Source organism: Pteropus medius, unplaced genomic scaffold (assembly GCF_902729225.1).
Source record: "Pteropus medius unplaced genomic scaffold, Ma_sr-lr_union100, whole genome shotgun sequence".
NCBI classification, from domain to species: Eukaryota; Metazoa; Chordata; class Mammalia; order Chiroptera; family Pteropodidae; genus Pteropus; species Pteropus medius.
In genome coordinates, this window is record NW_024350319.1 from 17,679,101 (window position 1) to 17,699,659 (window position 20,559).

General features: G+C 33.7%; 1 protein-coding gene across 4 annotated transcripts in view; it reads left to right on the forward strand.

The window, feature by feature from the left end:
• Positions 1 to 20,559, forward strand: part of HS2ST1 (heparan sulfate 2-O-sulfotransferase 1) — a 164,283-nt gene that overhangs the window by 133,704 nt on the left and 10,020 nt on the right. For all 4 annotated transcript variants that reach the window (XM_039838745.1, XM_039838743.1, XM_039838744.1 and 1 more), the window contains exons 3-4: positions 6,928 to 7,013; positions 15,967 to 16,105. In XM_039838745.1, coding sequence (XP_039694679.1) covers positions 6,928 to 7,013; positions 15,967 to 16,105 — 225 coding nt within the window. The remainder of the gene's footprint in view (positions 1 to 6,927; positions 7,014 to 15,966; positions 16,106 to 20,559) is intronic.

Consider the following 20,559-nt stretch of genomic DNA (forward strand, 5'->3'; position numbering starts at 1 on the left):
TTCTTCTAAAATGTCAATATCATGATAACCAAAAAAGTCAGGGTTGAAAGTGAAGTCGAGACAATCTTCTCTAGACTAGAGAAGGCAAAAGAGACATGATAACCAAATGTAAGGTGTGGTCTGTGACTGGATCCTTGATCACAGATGTCTGCTACTTGCTTTCAAATAATTCAGGAAAAATTAAGAATGTGTGTGTGTGTGCGTGTGTGTGTGTGTGTGTGTACACATGTGGAGGCAGGGAAGAGATACACAAAAATGGCAAAATGTTGACAGTGAATCTTGGTGAAGAGTATACAGAGGTTGACTGTACAGTTCTTTCAACTTTTCTATAGATTAGAAATTTTTCAAAATTAAGAAGTTGGGATAAAATAAGAGGAAAAGTTAGAACAAGGAGATGAAAAGGTAAACATTTGAGGATATAAGGCATGAGAAGACTGAGTAATAAGAAAAAGGTTGATTCAGTCATGAGAATAGTATTTTTGAGATGGACTTTACTCAGTTAATAGATAGGAATTGACAGAAAACAGGTCCTCAATCAGCTCTTCTAGCTGGAAAATGAAGTTTTTTCTAATATTATGAAAATATCTTTACATTAGAATCCATCTTGTCTTTAAAGTAACTATTTCAAATAGGTGTAAGTGGCAGCATCTTTTATGATGTTTCTTAATTCTTTTCTGCTCTCATATGTTTAAGTCTGTGATCGTAATTAACCCCATTCTGTTAAGACATTGGAAATACCCAGAATTTGCATTCTCTTGGGGACAACATAGTAATTGCGTTTCCTTTTAATTTACTGTTTAGCTGACTTCTGGTCATTTGCTTTAGAGCCCATGGTCTGATATTAGTTGCAGATACTGCTTTTTCAGCACAGCACTTTAGATAGGTAGAGTACATCTCTACCTCTCTGTATGCTAATCACCAATTGAAATGCAGATTCTAATTCAGAAAGACTAAGATGGAGCCTGATATTCTGAATTTCTAAAAGCTTCTATGAGTTCTAAAACTCTTCAGAAGGTAATCTGAAACCGGCTTTCATATGTAGGGGGCAGGGAGAGATGAAGAAGGCAGACCACTCCAGCTTGGTAGGTGGCATGTGTAATATCAAGGGAACTTATGAGGCTTGTCTTGGGCAATCATAAGACCCACCCACCAAATCTTAAAAATCGATATAGAGTTCTTAACTGGGGTCAGTCACATATACAGGGGGCCTTAAGTAGGTGTAGTCATTCACACAATCCAGATAATCTCATCATTACATTATTGTCTCAAGGCTGTGTCCTTGAGCAGCTTCTAGCACAGAGAAGGCAAATGGAGCACACTTTCCAAGCACAGGAGAGGGAATGGGAGCTTCCAATTGCCCCCATCCATCTGTGGGTCAAAACCTGCAGCCACATCTTCTTGATGACCTTCCCTGACAGCTTCCACTTGATGTCAAAACTAAAGCTTCTGGGCCTTGAACCACATTTTGAATAACAAACAACTAGAACATGATTTTCAGTGGGGTTACAGGAAGATGCATATTATAATTTTCTTGGATGAAAAGGACTTACCTTTAAATTGATATTCCTACCTCCTCTGCAGAATCCAAATTCCTTTCCTAGGCCAACCTGCCCTTTTTAATAAAGCCCTCGTCTATTGCTCTGACCTTTTAGCCAGTCCTAGCCACACTTGGCCTTTCGGTTCATTGAATGCACCAAGCCTTCCCACTTCAAGACCTCTGCACTTCCCATTTCTTCTTAATGTGCATTTCTCCTGGCTTCTCACAATTTGCTTTATGCTATCTATTTAAATTTTCAGCTTAAAATACATTCTCTTAGAAAAACCTTGTTTGGTCATTCTATATATTAAATACCTCTTCCAAGTTATTGTGTTCCTGCACTCTTTTTATATCTTTCCTATTACTGTTCGTTTATCGTCTGTCTTTTCCTCTAGTATAAGCTCTTTAAGGGCAGGAACCTTATCTGTCTTGTTCAGTCCTGTTTCCCCTGTGTTTAAGAACAGTGCCTGAGGCATAGTAGATACCCCATAAATTTTTTGTTAAATGAATGAATGAACGAACCAGCCAACTTAGATTCTGAAAGTAGTACTTGGCTGAGCATAATATCATGATGATAATTACTGGCAGAGTGAACCCCTCTGATGATGGCAGTGATATGATCTACCCTTAACCTCGGGTGATTTGGAACACTCTCACCCCCTTTCTACAAAAAAAGGGTTGAACAACACAGTTCTGAACTTTAGTGAAGATGTTATGTTCTATTACTGTTGAACCTTTTATTTTTATCTATTACTCAGTTTTCCTCTTTGTGTAGAAAACTTCCTCTCTAGTTTAGTCTCATAAAACTACCCATGCTGTACAATGAATGTTTATTTTAAGTATATGCATGAGTAGGAGTTTGGTATATAGTAATTACCCAACTTAATAATAGTATTTATTCAATAGGTAGTAATTACAAAGTTGGGATTTGGCCAGGATGTTCAGAATGGCATTCCTACTTTTAGATAGTGTAACAAGTTCTTTTGTGATTATAGATAATCGTACTATTGAGATTAATCTTTTTAAGAATGTAGGTCTAGATACACAGTTAGCGAGATGGTGCTTTCTTAGCTTTTTCCTATAGTACTGGTTCAGGTCTGATTCAACTAGCAAATAAATCACAATATCACCCCCTACATTGCTTGTGTTTTCCCTATAGGTATTTTCTGATTACTTGCTAGCCTGACTCTGCTTCAGTTATAAAATCTTATGAAATTCACAGTTTAGGATCTGCTCCAGGCCAGCCATATAAACATCTCTTTTCATCTACTATATTTAACTACTGCTTCTGAAACATCCTCGATAACCTATTTCAAATCAGAATATGAAATTCTCTTTCTTCTTACCAAGCTAGAGTTTTCAGTGTCTTCAGTTTCCTTAAATTCATTTAATGCTGTTAGTAATCACTTTATCTTTCCTTAGTGCCAAGTATAGTCAGTAAGAATTCATAAAATGAACCGAGTAGCTTGCTCACCTAATCTCCATTTCCTCTTACTCCTCTGTATTCCAGAGCTTTATCTTGAGATCTTGGGTAGAATGCTTCACTGTAGAGGAAAACCAGAAGAAAAAAACTGAAAGACAATGCAAGTAGTGCAGGAGAGGTAAAAAGGCAGAAAGTGATGGATGGAGCAGCAACCGCAACTAGACTGATTAAAGGGAAAAAAACAAAAATGAAGAGAGTAGAGACAGAAAATTCGGAGTACTAAGAGGGTAAATATTAAATAATACTTTAAAAACCTTTGACAGATATACTTCTTGAAATAGAATTATTTAGATCATCATGTCCTTGGAAATCACTTTTGAAGAAGAGATTAGGATGGTATAGAATTTCAGTAGTATGTAAATGACACTTCAGAATGCTCAGACTATTTTCCAGATCTGTGCCACAGGCCCCTTTAACCTTATTGACCTCATTTGTTTGCTAAGTGCTTTTTTCTTTCCTAAAAGGGAAGGTAAATCTCAGCTCAGCATCTTTTGATTTATTGCAAATTGTAAATCAGCCACAGCTTTATTAATGAGACTTTAACATATTGCCTGAGTTAAGTGTTGATGAGATAGAAAAAAAATACATATGCATCAAGTATGTAGCCTTCAGTATTCTTTTAGTTGGGAATTAGAGAAAGATTCTGTGTTTTAGAGATTTTAACAATAAGAGTTAAATTCTTAACTCTTAGAGAATTTAAAAGAAACAATAACCAATCAGAATTTACCTCAGAATGAATTTAGGAAATAAAATTCAAAGTCCTACATAGGTGTTTAGACCACGTCTCTTAGTTTTGACCTGCGTCTTCAGCAACCCCCGAGTTTACCCAACATAATAAAAAGGACAAGAATAAGTAAGTGGTCATTGTTGAAAATGGTTGCCCAATACAAGAGTAGTGAACCGAGTGGTTTGGAAGTTGAGATTAGAATGCATGTAATGAGGAAAATAAACAATTCAGAGAGAGAGATGAACAGAACTTTGAGATCATGGAGGTTGAGGAGTTTTAGTGACTGGGTTTGAGGGGATTTCTTACCAGTGGATAAAACCTGAAATTCTCAGTGTCAAGTTTTTTTATTAGAATCATGATATGAATGATGTCTGCTCTCCTTGCAAATCCTTCTTTTATTATTATTATTATTATTATTATTATTATTATTCGTATAAATTGGACAATAATATGTTAAGGAAATTAACTAATGGTGTAGAAGGATGATTGGACCAAAATCTAAGGTATGTGGTTCTTGGGCTTCAGTTTCTTTATAAAATAGAGAGTGTAGGATATTGTAGATCCCTTCCACCTCTAAAATACTGATTTTGTAAACAAGAGGGCTTGAGATTGTAACAACAGTGGAAGAGTCATACCTTGTTCTCTGCCTTTATCAGACTTCTCTGAGTCCAACTAAAGACCTACCCTTTTTCTTATTTCATTAGTTTTCAAACTGTGTTTCTTGGAATACTTTGGTTCTAATGTATTTCAGGCATCACTGTGGGGATAGAAAGAGGAGACTGAGTTAGCAGTGTTTATGTCTCCCTTTCTGTTTTATATATTGTGATAGCTTATAGTCTTTAAAATTTTTCTCTAGTTCAGTATACTTTTTTCCATATCATAAAAACAGTAAATATGAGAGTATATCCTTGCTAAAGAGACCTCAGGCCTCCTCTGCAAGGAGTACAAAAACAAGCCTCACAGTAATAGAACCAAGAGTTAGCTCCTGGGCCCACGTATGCTGAAGCCTTTCTCCTCAGTGTAACCCATGGACCTGGCCATCATGTGGAGACTTGATAGCAGTGTAGAATCTCAGGCCCCACTCCAGACGGATTGAATCAGAACCTGCATTTTAACAAGAGTCCCAGATGATTCATTTGTACATTGAAGTTTGAGCAGCCCTGAAGTCATCCAGATGTTATCCAGCTTCCTGGTCTCTTCATCTCACAGTGAAGGACACACATTGGATGACATGTGTTCCTAGGAGGGTTTAGTTTAATCTTGACCTTCCCTGGGAATGGTGGAAGAAAGAAGAATACTTGAAACTTATACCTAACTCTTATTTCTGCCTGAGTCTTTCACCACGTTGTACTCTTAAGTTTCTGCTATGATCTTCTCTAACATATGGCTTATATAACACTATTTTCTCAGACTTCAATCTAGCTTCTCCTTTTATTTCTCTTATACTATCATATTCATATTAAATCTCAGTTCTGGAAAATAGAGCTGAGTTGCTAAATATGGCTTAAGTACCCTTGAACCATGACTTCTCATTCCTATTCTCTGCCTTCTATTTCCCCTTCATTTTGGCTGAAATACTAGACTTATTTTTATAGAACCAAAGGTTTGTATAAAATAATTTACCACTTAGTGGCAGTTTTAAAGACTTTCCGTATTCAACATAGAAGAATTTCTAAAGATTCAGTTTGGGGGTTATCTGATTTTTTATTTTCTGTTTCTTTTTCATTTGCCATTTGATATTTTCATTCTATTTGATGCCTTACTTGAAGAACAAATAGGAAAGAACATGAGAACCTCAAATTACATATTTATTTGGCTCTCTGTTTCGGTGGGGAAAAATTAAAAATATCTGCTAAAATATAATTGTGTACTTTCTAATGCAACATAATTTTGTTATCTATAGCCAAGTTTTAGTTTTTAAGGTGTGTAAGATAATAAGATTCATTTGATTTCCCTTCTAAAAACTCCATTATTTCTCTATAATATGAGTTATTAATGCTTCCCCTAAAAAATTCTACTGATAGAATCTTTGATGTTCCCCTAGTTCACATGCTCTGACATATGCCTCCTTTTTCATTGTTTCCTTACTCTGCCCTACCAATAGGCCTTATCTGAGGCAGCCATCATTATTATTGCTATTAATTTATTGACTAATCTGGTTAAAAGTTCTCCGGTATATCTCCATGTAACTAACTCTATTCTAAAATGTAAATGAGAGATTGATAAATTGTCAAAAGTATTCAACTTTTGTTCTGTGCTTTAGATGCTGAGGTCATAGCTTGCAGATGCTTTCAGTTTAGTGTAGGGTGGTAGGCCCCCACCCCTCCCTACCTTCTTTCTACTTCACCCCACACTTTATCGTGACTCCAGAAGAGATTCTTAACCACTTACCGTTCATCATGTAGACATTTGCCTATCAAAAATATACATTTCCCTGAGAAATTGTGTATCACTGCTTTGCAACTGGTAATACTTAGCTTTATCAAATTCTATATTAACCAATTCTTAAAATTTTTAAAATATATTTACACTTAAACAATTTTTATATTAACTAATCTTTGTATGTTTTTAATTCTAGTAAATTAAAGTAGTAATACTTAGATATTTTTTAAAATTTTATTTTACCTATATCACATCTCTAATTTCATGAATCTTTTTTATTGACAAGCTTATGATATCTGTTCTTAACTTTTTAAAGTCTTCTGATCATGTTTTCTTTAATCGTTTTGGTTTAATGATTATTAACTTTTGTTTTATTTGTTGAGTCATTAATAAAAATGAATTATTGTGAAAACATGTCTCTGAGAAGAAAACAGATTTGCTTAGAGCATTCCTATACTGAAATGCTGCCTGCTTCAGCATGTGTGTTGGTACTCACCCTCCCCTCACCTCACATGAATGTATGCACTATACAGCATTTTAAGTGATGTGTTGTTAGCGATTTTGTTTTTAGGGTACTCTTTCACTCTTTTCTGAGTGTGGTGATAGTAGCTCTATGAATTAGTAGTTATAGAACACACTATACTTTCTTTAGTTAGAAACCTGTGTTTTAAGCTCTATAATTGTCAAACTGGTGTGGTGTGATTGGTCTTAAATGTCTAAATGGAAAGTATTTTGTGATCATTAAGTTTCATTTTCTTTAAATTGTACTTAAGTAATGAGTATGTTTTCCTTTTTTAGGTGCGTTTTGTAAAGAATATAACTTCCTGGAAAGAGATGAAACCAGGGTTTTATCATGGACATGTTTCTTATTTGGATTTTGCAAAGTAAGTTATACCTAAAGTGACATGTTAAAGAATGCTTTGTACTTTAGCAAGCTAAAAAGGAATAAATTCGTTAAATTTTTATGATTTTGATTTTTTAAAAGTACTGGCTTGTCTTTGCCACTTTTAGATGTAATTTAAATATACCTTCTAGTGTTTTACTGCCCTCTAGTGTTCATAAATTGATAATCGTCATATCCATTTTAGAAATTCAAGGTCGATTAAATTTTGGTAATATTCTTTAAAGTTATTTATCATTATTATGTTTCTGTTTCTCGTACAAGAAAATGACACTATTTTAGGAGAGCCCCAAGTTTTAACCTGGAGGCCGGATTGTGACTTACCATGTCATTGCCTGAGAACTGAGAAAGCAAAGAAGCCATCACTCAGTATTGGTGCCCCAGTACATCTGCTGCTCAGCGAAGACGCTGTAAAGAATACACATTCCCTTAGGCGACCTTGTTTTGGCTTTGCAATTGTGATATATTCAAAGGAGACTTTTTAAAATACAGTGATTATCCTTCATTTTCCTTTATAGTGATTTGCCTGAAACTGGAAATAAATAACACTCGTTTTCCGTATTTTGGAGGGGAGGAGTAGGTCAGAGTGTTTCTATCATAATTCTCAAGAAAAGTTCGTAAAACTACAGACCTGCTTACAGTATCCAAGCTCTATGTGGCTCCCCCTAGAGTCTGTGCTATGTTGCGTACTAATCAGAAAACTGTTCAAAAGGATTATTCTCAACATAGGCAGCTTGTGAGTCCATTTGACTGGTTTTTTGTAGCACGTAGAGTACTATTATATAACCTCAAATCCAGATTTTTGTCCCTAATAAGATTTTGCACTAACTTTAAAAACACTAAAAGTATATTTTAAAAATTATTTAAGCTTAGACATGTTTGCTCAGTCTTTTCATTAGCAATAATGACTTCAAAGTAATGCATCCTCAAGTATTTGTCATCTTTAAAGAGCAGTCTGTGTAAATAAAATTTGATAAATTAATTTGATATCTCACTGTCATTTTAATTTTTTAAGTTTGTCAAGAAAAAGTTGAATGAAATATTTCTGATTCAAAATGATAACAAATCTTAACTTTTTTGAAAAGCATGTAATTAAAATGATTCTCCCAAATATTACATGCATAAAACAATATATTCTTATTTCAAGTTTACCGCTAGTATTCAAGATGTTTCAACAAAATGATAGCTTTAAAGTTAGATGTACATTTTCCTATAAATAATTCATACCACAATATTGAAAACATTTTATAGGCAGCTTTAAAATAAACTAATTATTTTTTCTTTGCAGAGGCATTGAACCAATTTCATAGACTTCATTCATATGCATATTTTCCCTCAGGGCTGCATTATCCTTCAATTGAATGTTTGTTACCCTTTCACCTAAATGATTTATTTTTTCCACACACAGCTTGGTTTCTAATACTTGAGGTTTTCATTATTAAAATAATATATTGAGTACTTTTGCTTTTGGCAAAAGTCATACTTAGAATGAAGCTCTGGTATATGCTGGGGTTCTTGCAATTGAAAGAGTATAAAGCTTCTTGAAAAGATTAATCTCATTTATTAAATACTAACATGAACATTTAAAGGTTTGAATAGTTTCATAATGGGTCTCATTATTGGAAGTGAAAAGTATTATGAGAATTTTTAATAGAATTTTGGAAGATTTTAAACAAATACCTAAAAAAGTCAACTAGAGAAAACATATGTAGTTAAGAACTATTGTAAATATAACTAGAATCTTTTAAAATAATTTTTAGTTTGATATCCCTACGCAGCATGGATAAGTAAAGAAGACAGAAATATCACCTTACCAATTTTTAAAATACTCTATACCTCAAAATATATTCTTTTATATATATATATTCTTGATTGACCTCACAAATTGCAAGGACCTTGTCAGCTTACAGCACCTGGTCTTCCTAGGTGGTCTTCCATCCAAGTACTAACCAGGCCCGACCCTGCTTAGCTTCCAAGATCAAAATATATTTTTGATTGGCATAGTACTTTGTGGAGTCCATTAAAATACTTGCCATCAGGAGAAAACGATCAAATTTAGTAAAAGAACTATTTAATCACATAGCTTTTTAATTGCCTTAGCAGAAACATTAAGAATAGTGTAAACCCAGTAAACCCCAGGAAACCCAAGAAGTAAGAGAAATAAAACATGAAAAGTGCTTTCCGGTTTGCACTGATTCCTAAGAAGCACACGTTTTATTTGCAGGCCTATGTTGTCAGCTCAAGCCATGTTTTGGTTATATTTATCTGGTTTTATTCATAACTTTAGAATAATAACAAAAATATCTTCTCGTTACATATTTTCTCCTGACTTACTTTTTTTTGTCTTAATCCTATTCTTGATTTTTTAACACATTTTTCAGTGCTTTTCCATTTTTCCTTTTCATGTTCAATTATTATTTCTTTTTAATTGGTGGACAAAACAATTATAAAATAATGTAGATGTGATAAATTAATGTCATAAATTTAGAAATTTTTCAATTAAAAAAATTATATAGATTGGACATTGTCAAAATGTCCTATCATGCAGACAATATAAAGGTGAATAAGTTGCAGTTCTTGTCCTCACTGAAATCCCATTTTTTCTATAATTATCAGTTTATTATGTTTCATTATAAAGAGTGAAAATATTACTGATTACCCTTCCTTTCAAAGTCATACTATTCATTGATCAGCAGCATTTATTACCCTCACTTTGATTTTCTTCGAATTCTACAAAAGAAAAACATTAGAACATGTCTTTCAAAAACCTTTTCTATAACATTATTTTTTTCTTAATGAATAATGTTCAGCTAAAAGAAAACTGTTTTAATGCTGGTTTTGATCAGACTCTGCTGAGATTTTTTTTTATGATCTAATAACCTAAGGGTCACATGTCAGCATCTATCTTAGAAAGATACTTGGAATTTATTTTTTATACAGCAGTCAGTTTATTCAAGGACACATCAGGTGTGTATACCTTTTTTGTTGACCCCAGGAACGAGTATGAATTTTCACTTTGCTTTCTCCATAACATTCCTGCTGCTATCTTTTTCAGAATAATTAAGGTGAATCAGTAAAGAAACAGATATGTCAGGACAAGAAACAAATAACTAAATGCTTTACTAGGTTTGAATGTCCTATAGAGTAATCAAGTGACAATATTTTAGGCTTAAATAGATGTATATAGTATATAGTATACAGTATTACAGGTGAGTTTGTCTCTTTTACCTCATACTTCTCTGCTGAACCAGTAGAAGTTTGCACCATTTTCTACAACTTTCAACATATCACAACACCATAGAAACATTTTTAAAATTACTTTAATCATTACATCCTTAATCATTAATTTGTGAGAGTTGCCCCTTTTTTGACCTTGTACTTCCAGCCCTTTTTTGCAGCACTGATCATATAGGCTGTTAGGAGCAGTCTCTGAAGTCAGACAGATCTGCAGTTAAATCTCCACAACTCCTTACCAGCTCTGCAGTCTCAGCCACATTACCTCAGATCTTCGGTTTCCACATTTGTAAAATGAGGATAATTAAAATAACTACTTCGTGGGTGGTTGTGAGGATTAAATACGATAATGTATGTGAAGTACTTAGTTCAGTGTCTCACACAGAGTAGTGTTAGTTCTTTTAAAACTGTCTTCTTTTAGTTATCATGTTGTCTTACTAGTGTTTTCATCTTTTCCCTGTCTGAATTTCTGCTGGTCCTTCTTACTCCCAACTCTTAATGAGGCATTGCTCAAGAATCTGTCTTTGCCTCCATTATTCCTTTTTGGGAAGTTAACCTATTTTTATTTATCAAGAAATCCAAGCAAGAAACTTTTGTCTTGGACAGCTCTTTTCTTCTCCACATCTGTCTAATCACTCGCCAGGTCTTTGGAGTCAGACTTCTTTACTTAGCCTAATGCTTTTGACATTTATCCGATTATATATGTGTATCAGTAGCTAGTTCATTTTTGGGTAGTATTCCATTGTACCTATACACCACAATTTCTGCCCATTCAACTGTTTCTGGATACTTGGGTTGTTTCCAGTTTTTGGTGATTATTAGTAAAGCTGCCAAATCATTTGCGTGCAGGTTTTGTGTGGAAATACATGTCCTCATTTCTTGTGAGTAAAACCTAGAAGTGGGATTGCTGAACTGTGTGGTAGCTCTGTAAGATGCTGCCAAACTGTTTTCCCAAATGGCTGTATTATTTTGCAGTGTCACTAACAGTATATGAAAGTTCCAGTTGCTGTGCATCCTTGCCAGCATATGGTATTGTTAGACCTACCTTTTTTTCTTTCTTTTCCTTTTCCTTTTCCTTTTCCTTTCCTTCCTTCCTATTTGGGCCATTCTAGTAGATGTATAGTAGATGAATGCCCTTTTAAAGAGATAATTACTTCAGAAATCACAAGATTATCATCAGTGGGACAAACAGGTCTTTCACTATTTTTGAAACAAGACAATGGGAACTTGCCACTAGAAGGATTTGAAAGTTTCTATGAACATTTTAGGGCTAAGAGAGTCCAGAATAAATATGTATGTCAATGTCCCCAGTGAGACTGCTGTTTAACTAGAGATGTTAAATCTTGTACAAAGAGACACCTTAAAGCATAATGCTTCCCAAAGGCTGTTCAGCTTTTAGCTTCATCATTTTCCATTTAGGCTTTGTCTAGCCAGTTGACAAGGTTCCCTTCAAATGTTCTGAGTATGTACTTGGTCTTTTAACCATTTTTGATGTTCATTCATCTATCCAAGCTATATAGTGTTGCTGTAAAGAAATGAGCCTAGTTTGTATTCATCGTTTTATCATACCACATATGCTGACATGGTAAGAATAAGGTTCCTAAAATGTCTTTTTACCAACCTGCTGCTCAAGTTATACTTTTCCCCTTTTGATCCTATATAATACCACAGATTCCTACCAAATATGCTCTTCTCTTTCCAGGAAGATCATGGTCTAACAAGCTAATAATAGTTTATTTTCCTGGAGTGAAGATGCGTTTTCTACTCTTCTACCTGAGCCCTCCTGTAGCAGCTTAGATGACTGGCCAGGGTTAAAGGTGGAGTCTGTGACCATAGAATATATTTTTCCCCCTGTGCAAAACTACCTGGTTGGCAAAAGAATTAAACCTACAAACCTAAAAGGATGCTTGTTTTCTAACCAGCTGAGCTGAATGGCCAGATACTATTTTTATCATGCCTATTTTCTGTTTTAATCCCTTGCCTCCATGTCTATGTGACCATATCCTAACTTACAAATAATAGTTTTTATCCATTTTCAGAATGAATTCACACAAATTATCTCATTAAAATCATACCTATCAATGTCACCCAAAGCCATACCCCAGAAAGTCATTTCCTGGACAGCACAAAGAGTCTCTTAAAGTGCCATATCCCCTTTTCACTGCTACTTGGTAAGAACTGCCATCTGTTCCATATGTCAAGAACTAGGGGAAAGGGGAAAAGAGGAAGCTTGGTGGGAGATGTTCTTCTGGGAGGAAGTAATTTCCAAGCGAATGGCTCAGGGTGGGTCAGTAGCTAATAATGGAGAAGATATAGGGGGTTCCCAGGGAATCCCACAGTCTTAAGAATGGAGTCATTGCACCATCGTCCAGTACTTTCCCTTTCTTGTAGATTCCTATGCTAAGAATCTCAAACTCTCTCAGTTAAGGTAGCAACTATGTATTCCTGATGCCCTCTTCTAAATACTGAGTGCACTCTCCCACAGAAAGGCTTTGTCAGTGGCTAATTCGCAAGTCTGTTCAACTTAATACTACTAATATTGGACACTTTATGTGTCCAGCACCATGCTGAACACTAGTGATAAAGCCCTGAACAGGAGGAAAATAGTCACTAACTTCATGGAACTTCTACTCTGAGATGCAATGTGACAATGCTGAATACGTGCAACCATACTATTTTCTCTTTTAAAAAAATTGTGAAAAAAGTTTTACTGCATTTTTGGCCATGTAGGTTTATGAATTTTTCAATGAAAAAAATGCATCCCAAGTTCTAATCAACCAACTTACAACTATAATATTATAATAATGTTTTGCAAAAGGATTCTCTATAGTTTCCAATATTTCTATATGTACAAAGAATTTAGAGACTTAGAGTTATTTAATGGTGAGAAAAGGACTAGAATTCAATAGAGCTGATCCCCTTTTACACAGAAAGTAGTTCTTATAGAATTTAACCTATTTGTAAGTTAGGAACTTCTTGTTCAGTTAATTTTTAATAATTTGTTGGAAAAAAAAAACAAGTTACCTGGGCACCTTGCTTTTTCTCTTCTATAGTCCCTTTTTACTACTCATTTGCTTAAGAATTTAGTATAAAACAATTATAAAATGCCTACTGTGTGTAAGGCACTGTGTGTAGGCAGAAATAAGGAGAAAACGTGAAATTGGTTAGTTTAGCTAAATGCTTTTTAGTGCCTTTGCAAAAAGATTTTAGTAAGAAGGGAAGTTTGTTATAAGCTGTTAGCTAAATTGAGGGTTTCTATGGGCAGATGAGTGAGCATATCAAGAGTGGTTAAAAGAATAAGCAATTTCCACTGTTTCTTACTCAGAGTCATCCAACTTAGGCTTAATTCTATCCTTTCTCATTGTGATTTCCATTTTCAGAGAGATTGCTAATATTTTTTAATGTTTCAAAGTAGTACTAATCAGTAGGCAAGTATGTATGTATACTAGGCCCTGTGAAATATATAAAAGAAGAGTAAAGTACTGTGCCTACCTCAAGTGGCTTATAATGCTGTTGGAGACAAAGGTTTACAAGAGAAATACTACTAAGTACCTGCTAAGAGCGAAATTGCCTGATATCAGTACCTCCTGGGTACAGGTGTCAAATGAAAGCAGATAGCACTGTATGCTGGAGTCATCAGGAAGGTATCATGGACTTTACAAGATTTCCTATTGCCTGCCCCTCTACAGTTTCTTTCAAAGCAGCAGCCAATGGCCTTTATTTTTTTCCAGCTTTATTGAGATATAATTGACATATAACATTGTGTAAGTTTAAGGTGTACAACAGGATGATTTGGTGCATGTATATATGGTAAAATGTTTACCGCAATAAGGGTAGTTAACACATCTTTCACCTCACATGGTTACCATTTTGTTGTTATTATGGTGAGAACATTTAAAATTGACTCTCATAGCAACTTTCAAGTACACTACTCAGTATTGTTAACTGTAGTCACCTTGCTGTTCATTAGATCCCATATTATGACCCTTCTCTGCTGACTCAGTCAGGCCTCCCTCCTGATTCTTATAATGGCCTACAAGACCCACATGATATACACTTCCTCCACCCCAATCCCATCTCTCTGTTAATATCCCCTTTCTGATTCTGCTGCAGCCAAGGCCTTCATACTTGAAAGGCTTATCTTCTTGGAACACTTTCCCCCAGATATCTACATGGCTCCCTTCTCTTCACATACCACCAGTGACACCTTTCTGAAAAACCTTGTTTTGGATTGTACTCTCCTCACTTCTCCTGGAACTCCCTATTTCCTTTCAGTGCATTGTATTTCTCCTTAGTACTTTTTTAGCTTTTTATTTTATTTTATTATTAGTTTCAAGTATACAGTACATTGGTTAGACATTCGTATAATTTATAATTTATGAAATGATCCCCCTGATTACTCTATCACCCATCTGGCTCTACACACAGCCATTACATGCCATCTGAATGTTAGCTCTATGAGGGCAATGAATTTTTTTTTTCTTTTTTCCTGCTGTATCTCTAGTATTAAAATAATGTCTGGCATATATATTGGGTACATGGAAAAGTATTTCTTGAGTGAATTAATATAATAGAAAGGAAAAAATTTAAATGAGGGTTGCATTCTTATTAAGGAAGACAAAATGAGCAAAAGAATGTATGAAGAAATAGAAATAAATATGATATATGTGTGTGGGGGTAGACTAGGCAGGCCTGTCTATAACAGACTAATGGTCTCTTATTTGAGGAGAGTTGAAAATAAAATTAGATTAATAAGGTGGTACCTAAGACATAAGGCAAAGAGATATTAGCAACCAGGACAAAGGAGATGGGGTTTGATGTCAACGTAAACAGTAGAGTTATTTCATGTTTCTAAGAAGAGTTATCTAACAAATAGTTCTTTAGGAATATCAGTTGAGAATTGGTATGGAAAGTAGATTGAAAGGGAGAGAGACAGCATATAAGAAAGAGAATCAACTAGGCTATTTCACTAGGCTAAGCAGGAGACCTGGGAAGAAGGCAATGATGAAGAGAAAGGGAATGATGAAGATAGGTCATATCTGTGAGAAAGCCTACAAGTGAAAAATCAAAAGGACTTGGGAGCTGAACTGAATGAAGAATAAAGGAAGAGTCAAGGTAACACTAAGGTTTCAAGACTGGGACAGGTGAAGATATTAAAATAGGGAGCCAGCTGGACAATTCTAAGGTCTGCAAGAGTTGCTAAAGTCAAAGCCTTATATTCCTTCAACTCTTTATCATTCCTTCAGGAAATAATGCTGAAAATTTAGTATCTTTCACTTCTCTCTTGTCTTTAAAATCACCAATAGTAGAAGGCAGACTCAACTGGTCACACTTGTGTGGACTTACACTATATCCGTTAATAATATTTGTCTAGTTTAGTAGGACAAAAATGAGAAATCATTGTGGTACAAAATTACAATATTTTATGTAATTCTTGCCAGCAAAATTTTAAATTATTTTTTATTCAGTTTTTTCTTTTCTGTTTTATTTTCAGCTCTAATTTTAAAATTCTTATTTCTTGTTTACTTTATCGTAACCGAAATAATCATAAAATATTTCCTAATCTCCAGATATTCTATTTTATTTAAATTAGTTCATATTCTTGTTTTCATATAGAATCAATAACTGAAATCGTATTTTACGGACACCCCTAAATAGAATGAAAATGTCTATTTCACCTTTTAAATTTCATTCTATTTCAGATTTGGTGTGAAGAAGAAGCCAATTTACATTAATGTCATAAGGGATCCTATTGAAAGGCTAGTTTCTTACTATTATTTTCTGAGATTTGGAGATGATTATAGACCAGGGTTAAGAAGACGAAAACAAGGAGACAAAAAGGTAATGTTTTAGTTTTAAGATTTGCGTAAAGATAATTGTTTATGAAATGCAATGAACAGTATCATTTTAAAATTTATTTGATTATAAATGTACTGCTTGCTTATTATGGAAGTTTTGAAAAGAGCCCCAAAGTAACAAAAGTAAAACTACTTTATAGTTGCTATTTTAGAGTATACATAATTTTTTGTCATTTAAAAAAATATTTTACTTCTGTTCCAGGGCTGAATATTTGTTTTATTATTTGTCCTATTAAGAATTTTCTATGACATCGTTATAATTGTTCATTAATATGATGTATTTATGTGTGCACTTTGGTTCTCTTAGTCTCGATGATGCAATTTATAATGATTTGTGATCATCAGTTTAGGGACATTATTTTGCAAAAGCAGCCTTTTTTTTTTTTTTTTTTGCAAGAAAAGAATAGTAGCTCAACCAACTCCTTACTTAGCAGGTTCAGATTTGGGTTGTGTTATATATATATGTGCATCCTCCAGAGTAGAACAAGAGTTGTTTTTCTAAAACATCAAACTGGTTTGTCAACTTTTCTGGTGGAACACATTTCCTGGGACCTCATTGCCCACAGGATTGCCCAAGGCATAGGAGACACAATCTGACATTTTTCTCTCAGGCATCTACTGCTTTAGCCATGTGAAAAGGTACCATCCTCCAGATTTATTTTTGCTTCATACTTATTGCACACATGTTGTTCCCAATATTTAAAATGTCTCTCCTTCACTCTGGAAAACTGTTCACTTTTAAAGTCCAGCTCAACTGTTATCTTTTTCATAAAGTCTTTTCTATCCCCCAGGCAATTAGTCCTGTCCCTTTCAAGTTCTCAGAGCACACAATTCAAATTTCTCTTTTTTAAGCATTTTTGTGTGTGTGCGTGGTATTTGAATTATTTGTTTACATACATATCTCCTCAAAAAGTTTTGAAGTTCCTGAAGTGGTTGTATTTCATTCATCTTTGTTTCCCCAGTATTTAGCACAGTGGCTGTTTTATCTGTATGCATTTAACAAATTGTCAAATGAGTAAATTTTGCACATTTTAATCCTGAAGTGTTGCATAGTAGTGATGCTAGATACTTGACATACTATAACAACTAACATCCAACAATTAATTTATATTTTCTAAGTTAGATGTGCCCTCTTTGTCACATGAGGAGACATTTTTTTGTTTTATTTAACTTTTTTTTTTTTAGAAATTGCTGTTTCTTTTAGTCTCAAAGCTTTAGGCAGAAGATACTAATCCAAACACAGCTGTCCAATGACCTCTTAGCATTATTTAATCTCCTAAAATATGTCTACTTATGTTATTAAAGAGATTCTGCAAAATTTTATAAAATCTAATAATATAACTCTTTTGTGACCTCATAGAATGTATTGATAGTTATTTCTACTTCATTTCAATGCTTACTACTTTTTTTAGCCCTAACATTTACATGAGCTCTTATTCTATAAATATTAATATCCATCTCCCTTCTTGACCAAAGGAATATTAATGTTGGTAAGAAAAATATTTTTCAGTCACATAGATTCCTACATCCACCATTTGTCATTGTCAGCCCTGGATACCATGGTTTTGTGGTTTGAAGAACTAAATAAGAGTACTTAATAATAACATAACAATTGTAGCTCATATTTATTGAGTATATTTTGTGTATCAAGCACTGTTTTAAGTTATTTATGTGTATATTTTTTCAGGCAGCCTGTACAACAATTCTATAAGATAGTCGCTGTTATTATCTCCATTTAACAAGAAGGAAACTGAAGCGCAGAAAGGTTAAGTACCTTGCCCAGTGTTATACTACCAGTAAATGGTAAAGCTGGAATTTAAACCCAAGTACTATAATTCCAGAACTCAAAGTCTTAACCCCTCTATGCCCTTTAAAAATCAGGAAGGCGATGCAACAGCTACTCAACATTTTTATGTGAGAAATATTCCAAAGTTGCATATTCAGTACTCATGCAGATATTTTAACATCATTTCCCATTCATATTTGAAAGTTTTAGGTAGATATATCTTTTTAAGTCTGGAGATTTAACCATTCTTCACCCTGATAATGACAAGGCTTTGTTGTTTTTTTTGTTTGTTTTCTGTTGTTTTTTTTTTAATGTCATTATAAAATATATATGAAGACACATATTTATGTAGATGTAATATTGGTGACATCAGCAAAATACTATTGCATTACCTTAATTCTCACAAAGACAGGGCCATCTACAAATGTTTTATTAAAAATTTGGCTTATTTCTCATGACACCAATATTGGTAACACCCTGGGACCCACCGAGTTAAATGATGTTGCTTTATTGCAGATAACTCCTTAATATATTTAACTGGCATTAATAAACTCATATCTATAAAGTTGGTAAGACTGCATGGCATATAACAGTTTTTAAAATGGCAGGGTTAACATTTTGAAAATGGCAGATAATGGGGATTAAAAGGTGGCTGTGATGATGAAGGAAATACCTTGCAATGGATTCATTTCCATGAAAAATATATAGTCCAGCACTCATGGCAACTATTATGTTTTAAAACTACAGTACTGAACTGCTTTCTAGTTATACCGTCAAACAGTAATTTCAGATACATTTCAGGCATGTACACCTATGATAGCTTTTAGTTGATCTTATAAAGAACACAATTTCATTGTGTTTCATTGAGGAGATTTCAAATACTCTGTTTTTCATATTTTATAACTAGAATTCTATTTATTTTAATCTCTGCCCAGTACCTGGAAAATATTAAATAATCTAAAGGTCAGCATTGAAGAACTATATAGATAAATCAGTGGTTCTTAAACTCTTTAGTCTTAGAACTCCTTTTACTCTTAAAAATTATTGAAGACCACCAAAGAGCTGTTGTGTATGTAGGTTATAGCTATTGATATTTACCAATAAATTAGAAATTTTAAAAATATTAATTTAAAGATAACAATAGGAAACTCATTGTATGGTAGCAAATATTTTATACAAATAACCATTTTCAAAAAAGTTTAAAAAGTGGAATTTTACATTTTTCAAATTTATCTATCTATCTATCTATCTATCTATCTATTATAGTGACATTGGTTAATGAAATCCACTAAGTTTCAGGTGTACAATTTAGCAGTAAAGCATATATATATATATCATTGTGTACATTTTTCAAATTTAAAAAATATCTGGGTTGATATAGAGAACTGGATTCTCACATCTGTTGGGGAATCAGTCTGCTTAATACATTCTTTTGGTTGAAGCGTAAAAAGAAATTCCCGCTTTACACAGATAAGCTCTTGGAAAAGGGAGGATATTAATATCCTATTCAGAAAGTCATGGATATTCTTATTTAATACTACACTAAAACTTGACAAGTAGTAGTTTTTTAAAGTTATTGAAGCGTAGTATCTGAAACCATAGCAATGAACTCTTTATGCTCTGCTACATTAACATCCATTGATATATTTTGTACTTTAAATGGACTTTTAACTATTTTTTAGCATCATGCATTCGTCATTTGGATCATATTAGTTCACTGAGTTATATGGACCTTCCAAATGTTAACATTTTATTATACAATATCAAAAATTCACATTCATTAATATCACTACTGATCTCATCAGAAAAGTCTTTTAAATTTTGGGAAACCGTCAAGCTTACGGTGGCGACGGCAATAGGAATTATAATGAATTTAAAATATGTATTTATTTGTAACGGAGAGTAAATAAGGTCAGAAAAATCCACACTTCATGCTGCCGGATCCAACCACTGACTTATGAAATGTGGCCTCTGTCGTCCTTAGCGGTTCACAATCCCCTGACCGGGGTTTGCTTATGAAACATGAATTTTACTATTTTATCTCACAAAGGAATTTAAGAACTTATCATTGTTTACTTAGAAAGTATTTTATATATATAAAAAAAATCACAGGAAAGCAATATAAATCTATTTAAAGGTTTAATAACTTTTCATCATAGACCAGTTTTTTCTATCTTAGTAAAAATGTGTGCAACCCATTGTCTGCCTTAACCTGTATTCACAGATTTCTTATTGGGCTATAGGTGTTTCCTTTCACTAGAAGAGAGAAAACAAAAGGAAGTGTCAGTTGTAATGGAGCTGAAGAAAGAGATGAAGAGTTCAAATTGGACATTATTTTACGTCATGTATAAGTAGATGGAAGTCTCCACTATAAATTGTACTTGTACCTTAAAAAATAGGTCCGAACTAAATCATAGATTAGGGAGTCATCAACATTAGATAGGAGATGAAACAAGGGATTGAATGAAATTTCACTTGGAAGACATATAGATTATGAAAAGAGAACCAAATGAAAAAGGAAGAAGAAAAAGATGGGGTAAAAATATATAGCTTTGGGGAACGCCAGCATTTAAGGAATAAACAGAGAAAGAGCAGCATGCTAAGAGACTGATGTCAGAGAAGCAGAAGACAAACCTGGCAAGATCTTGAAA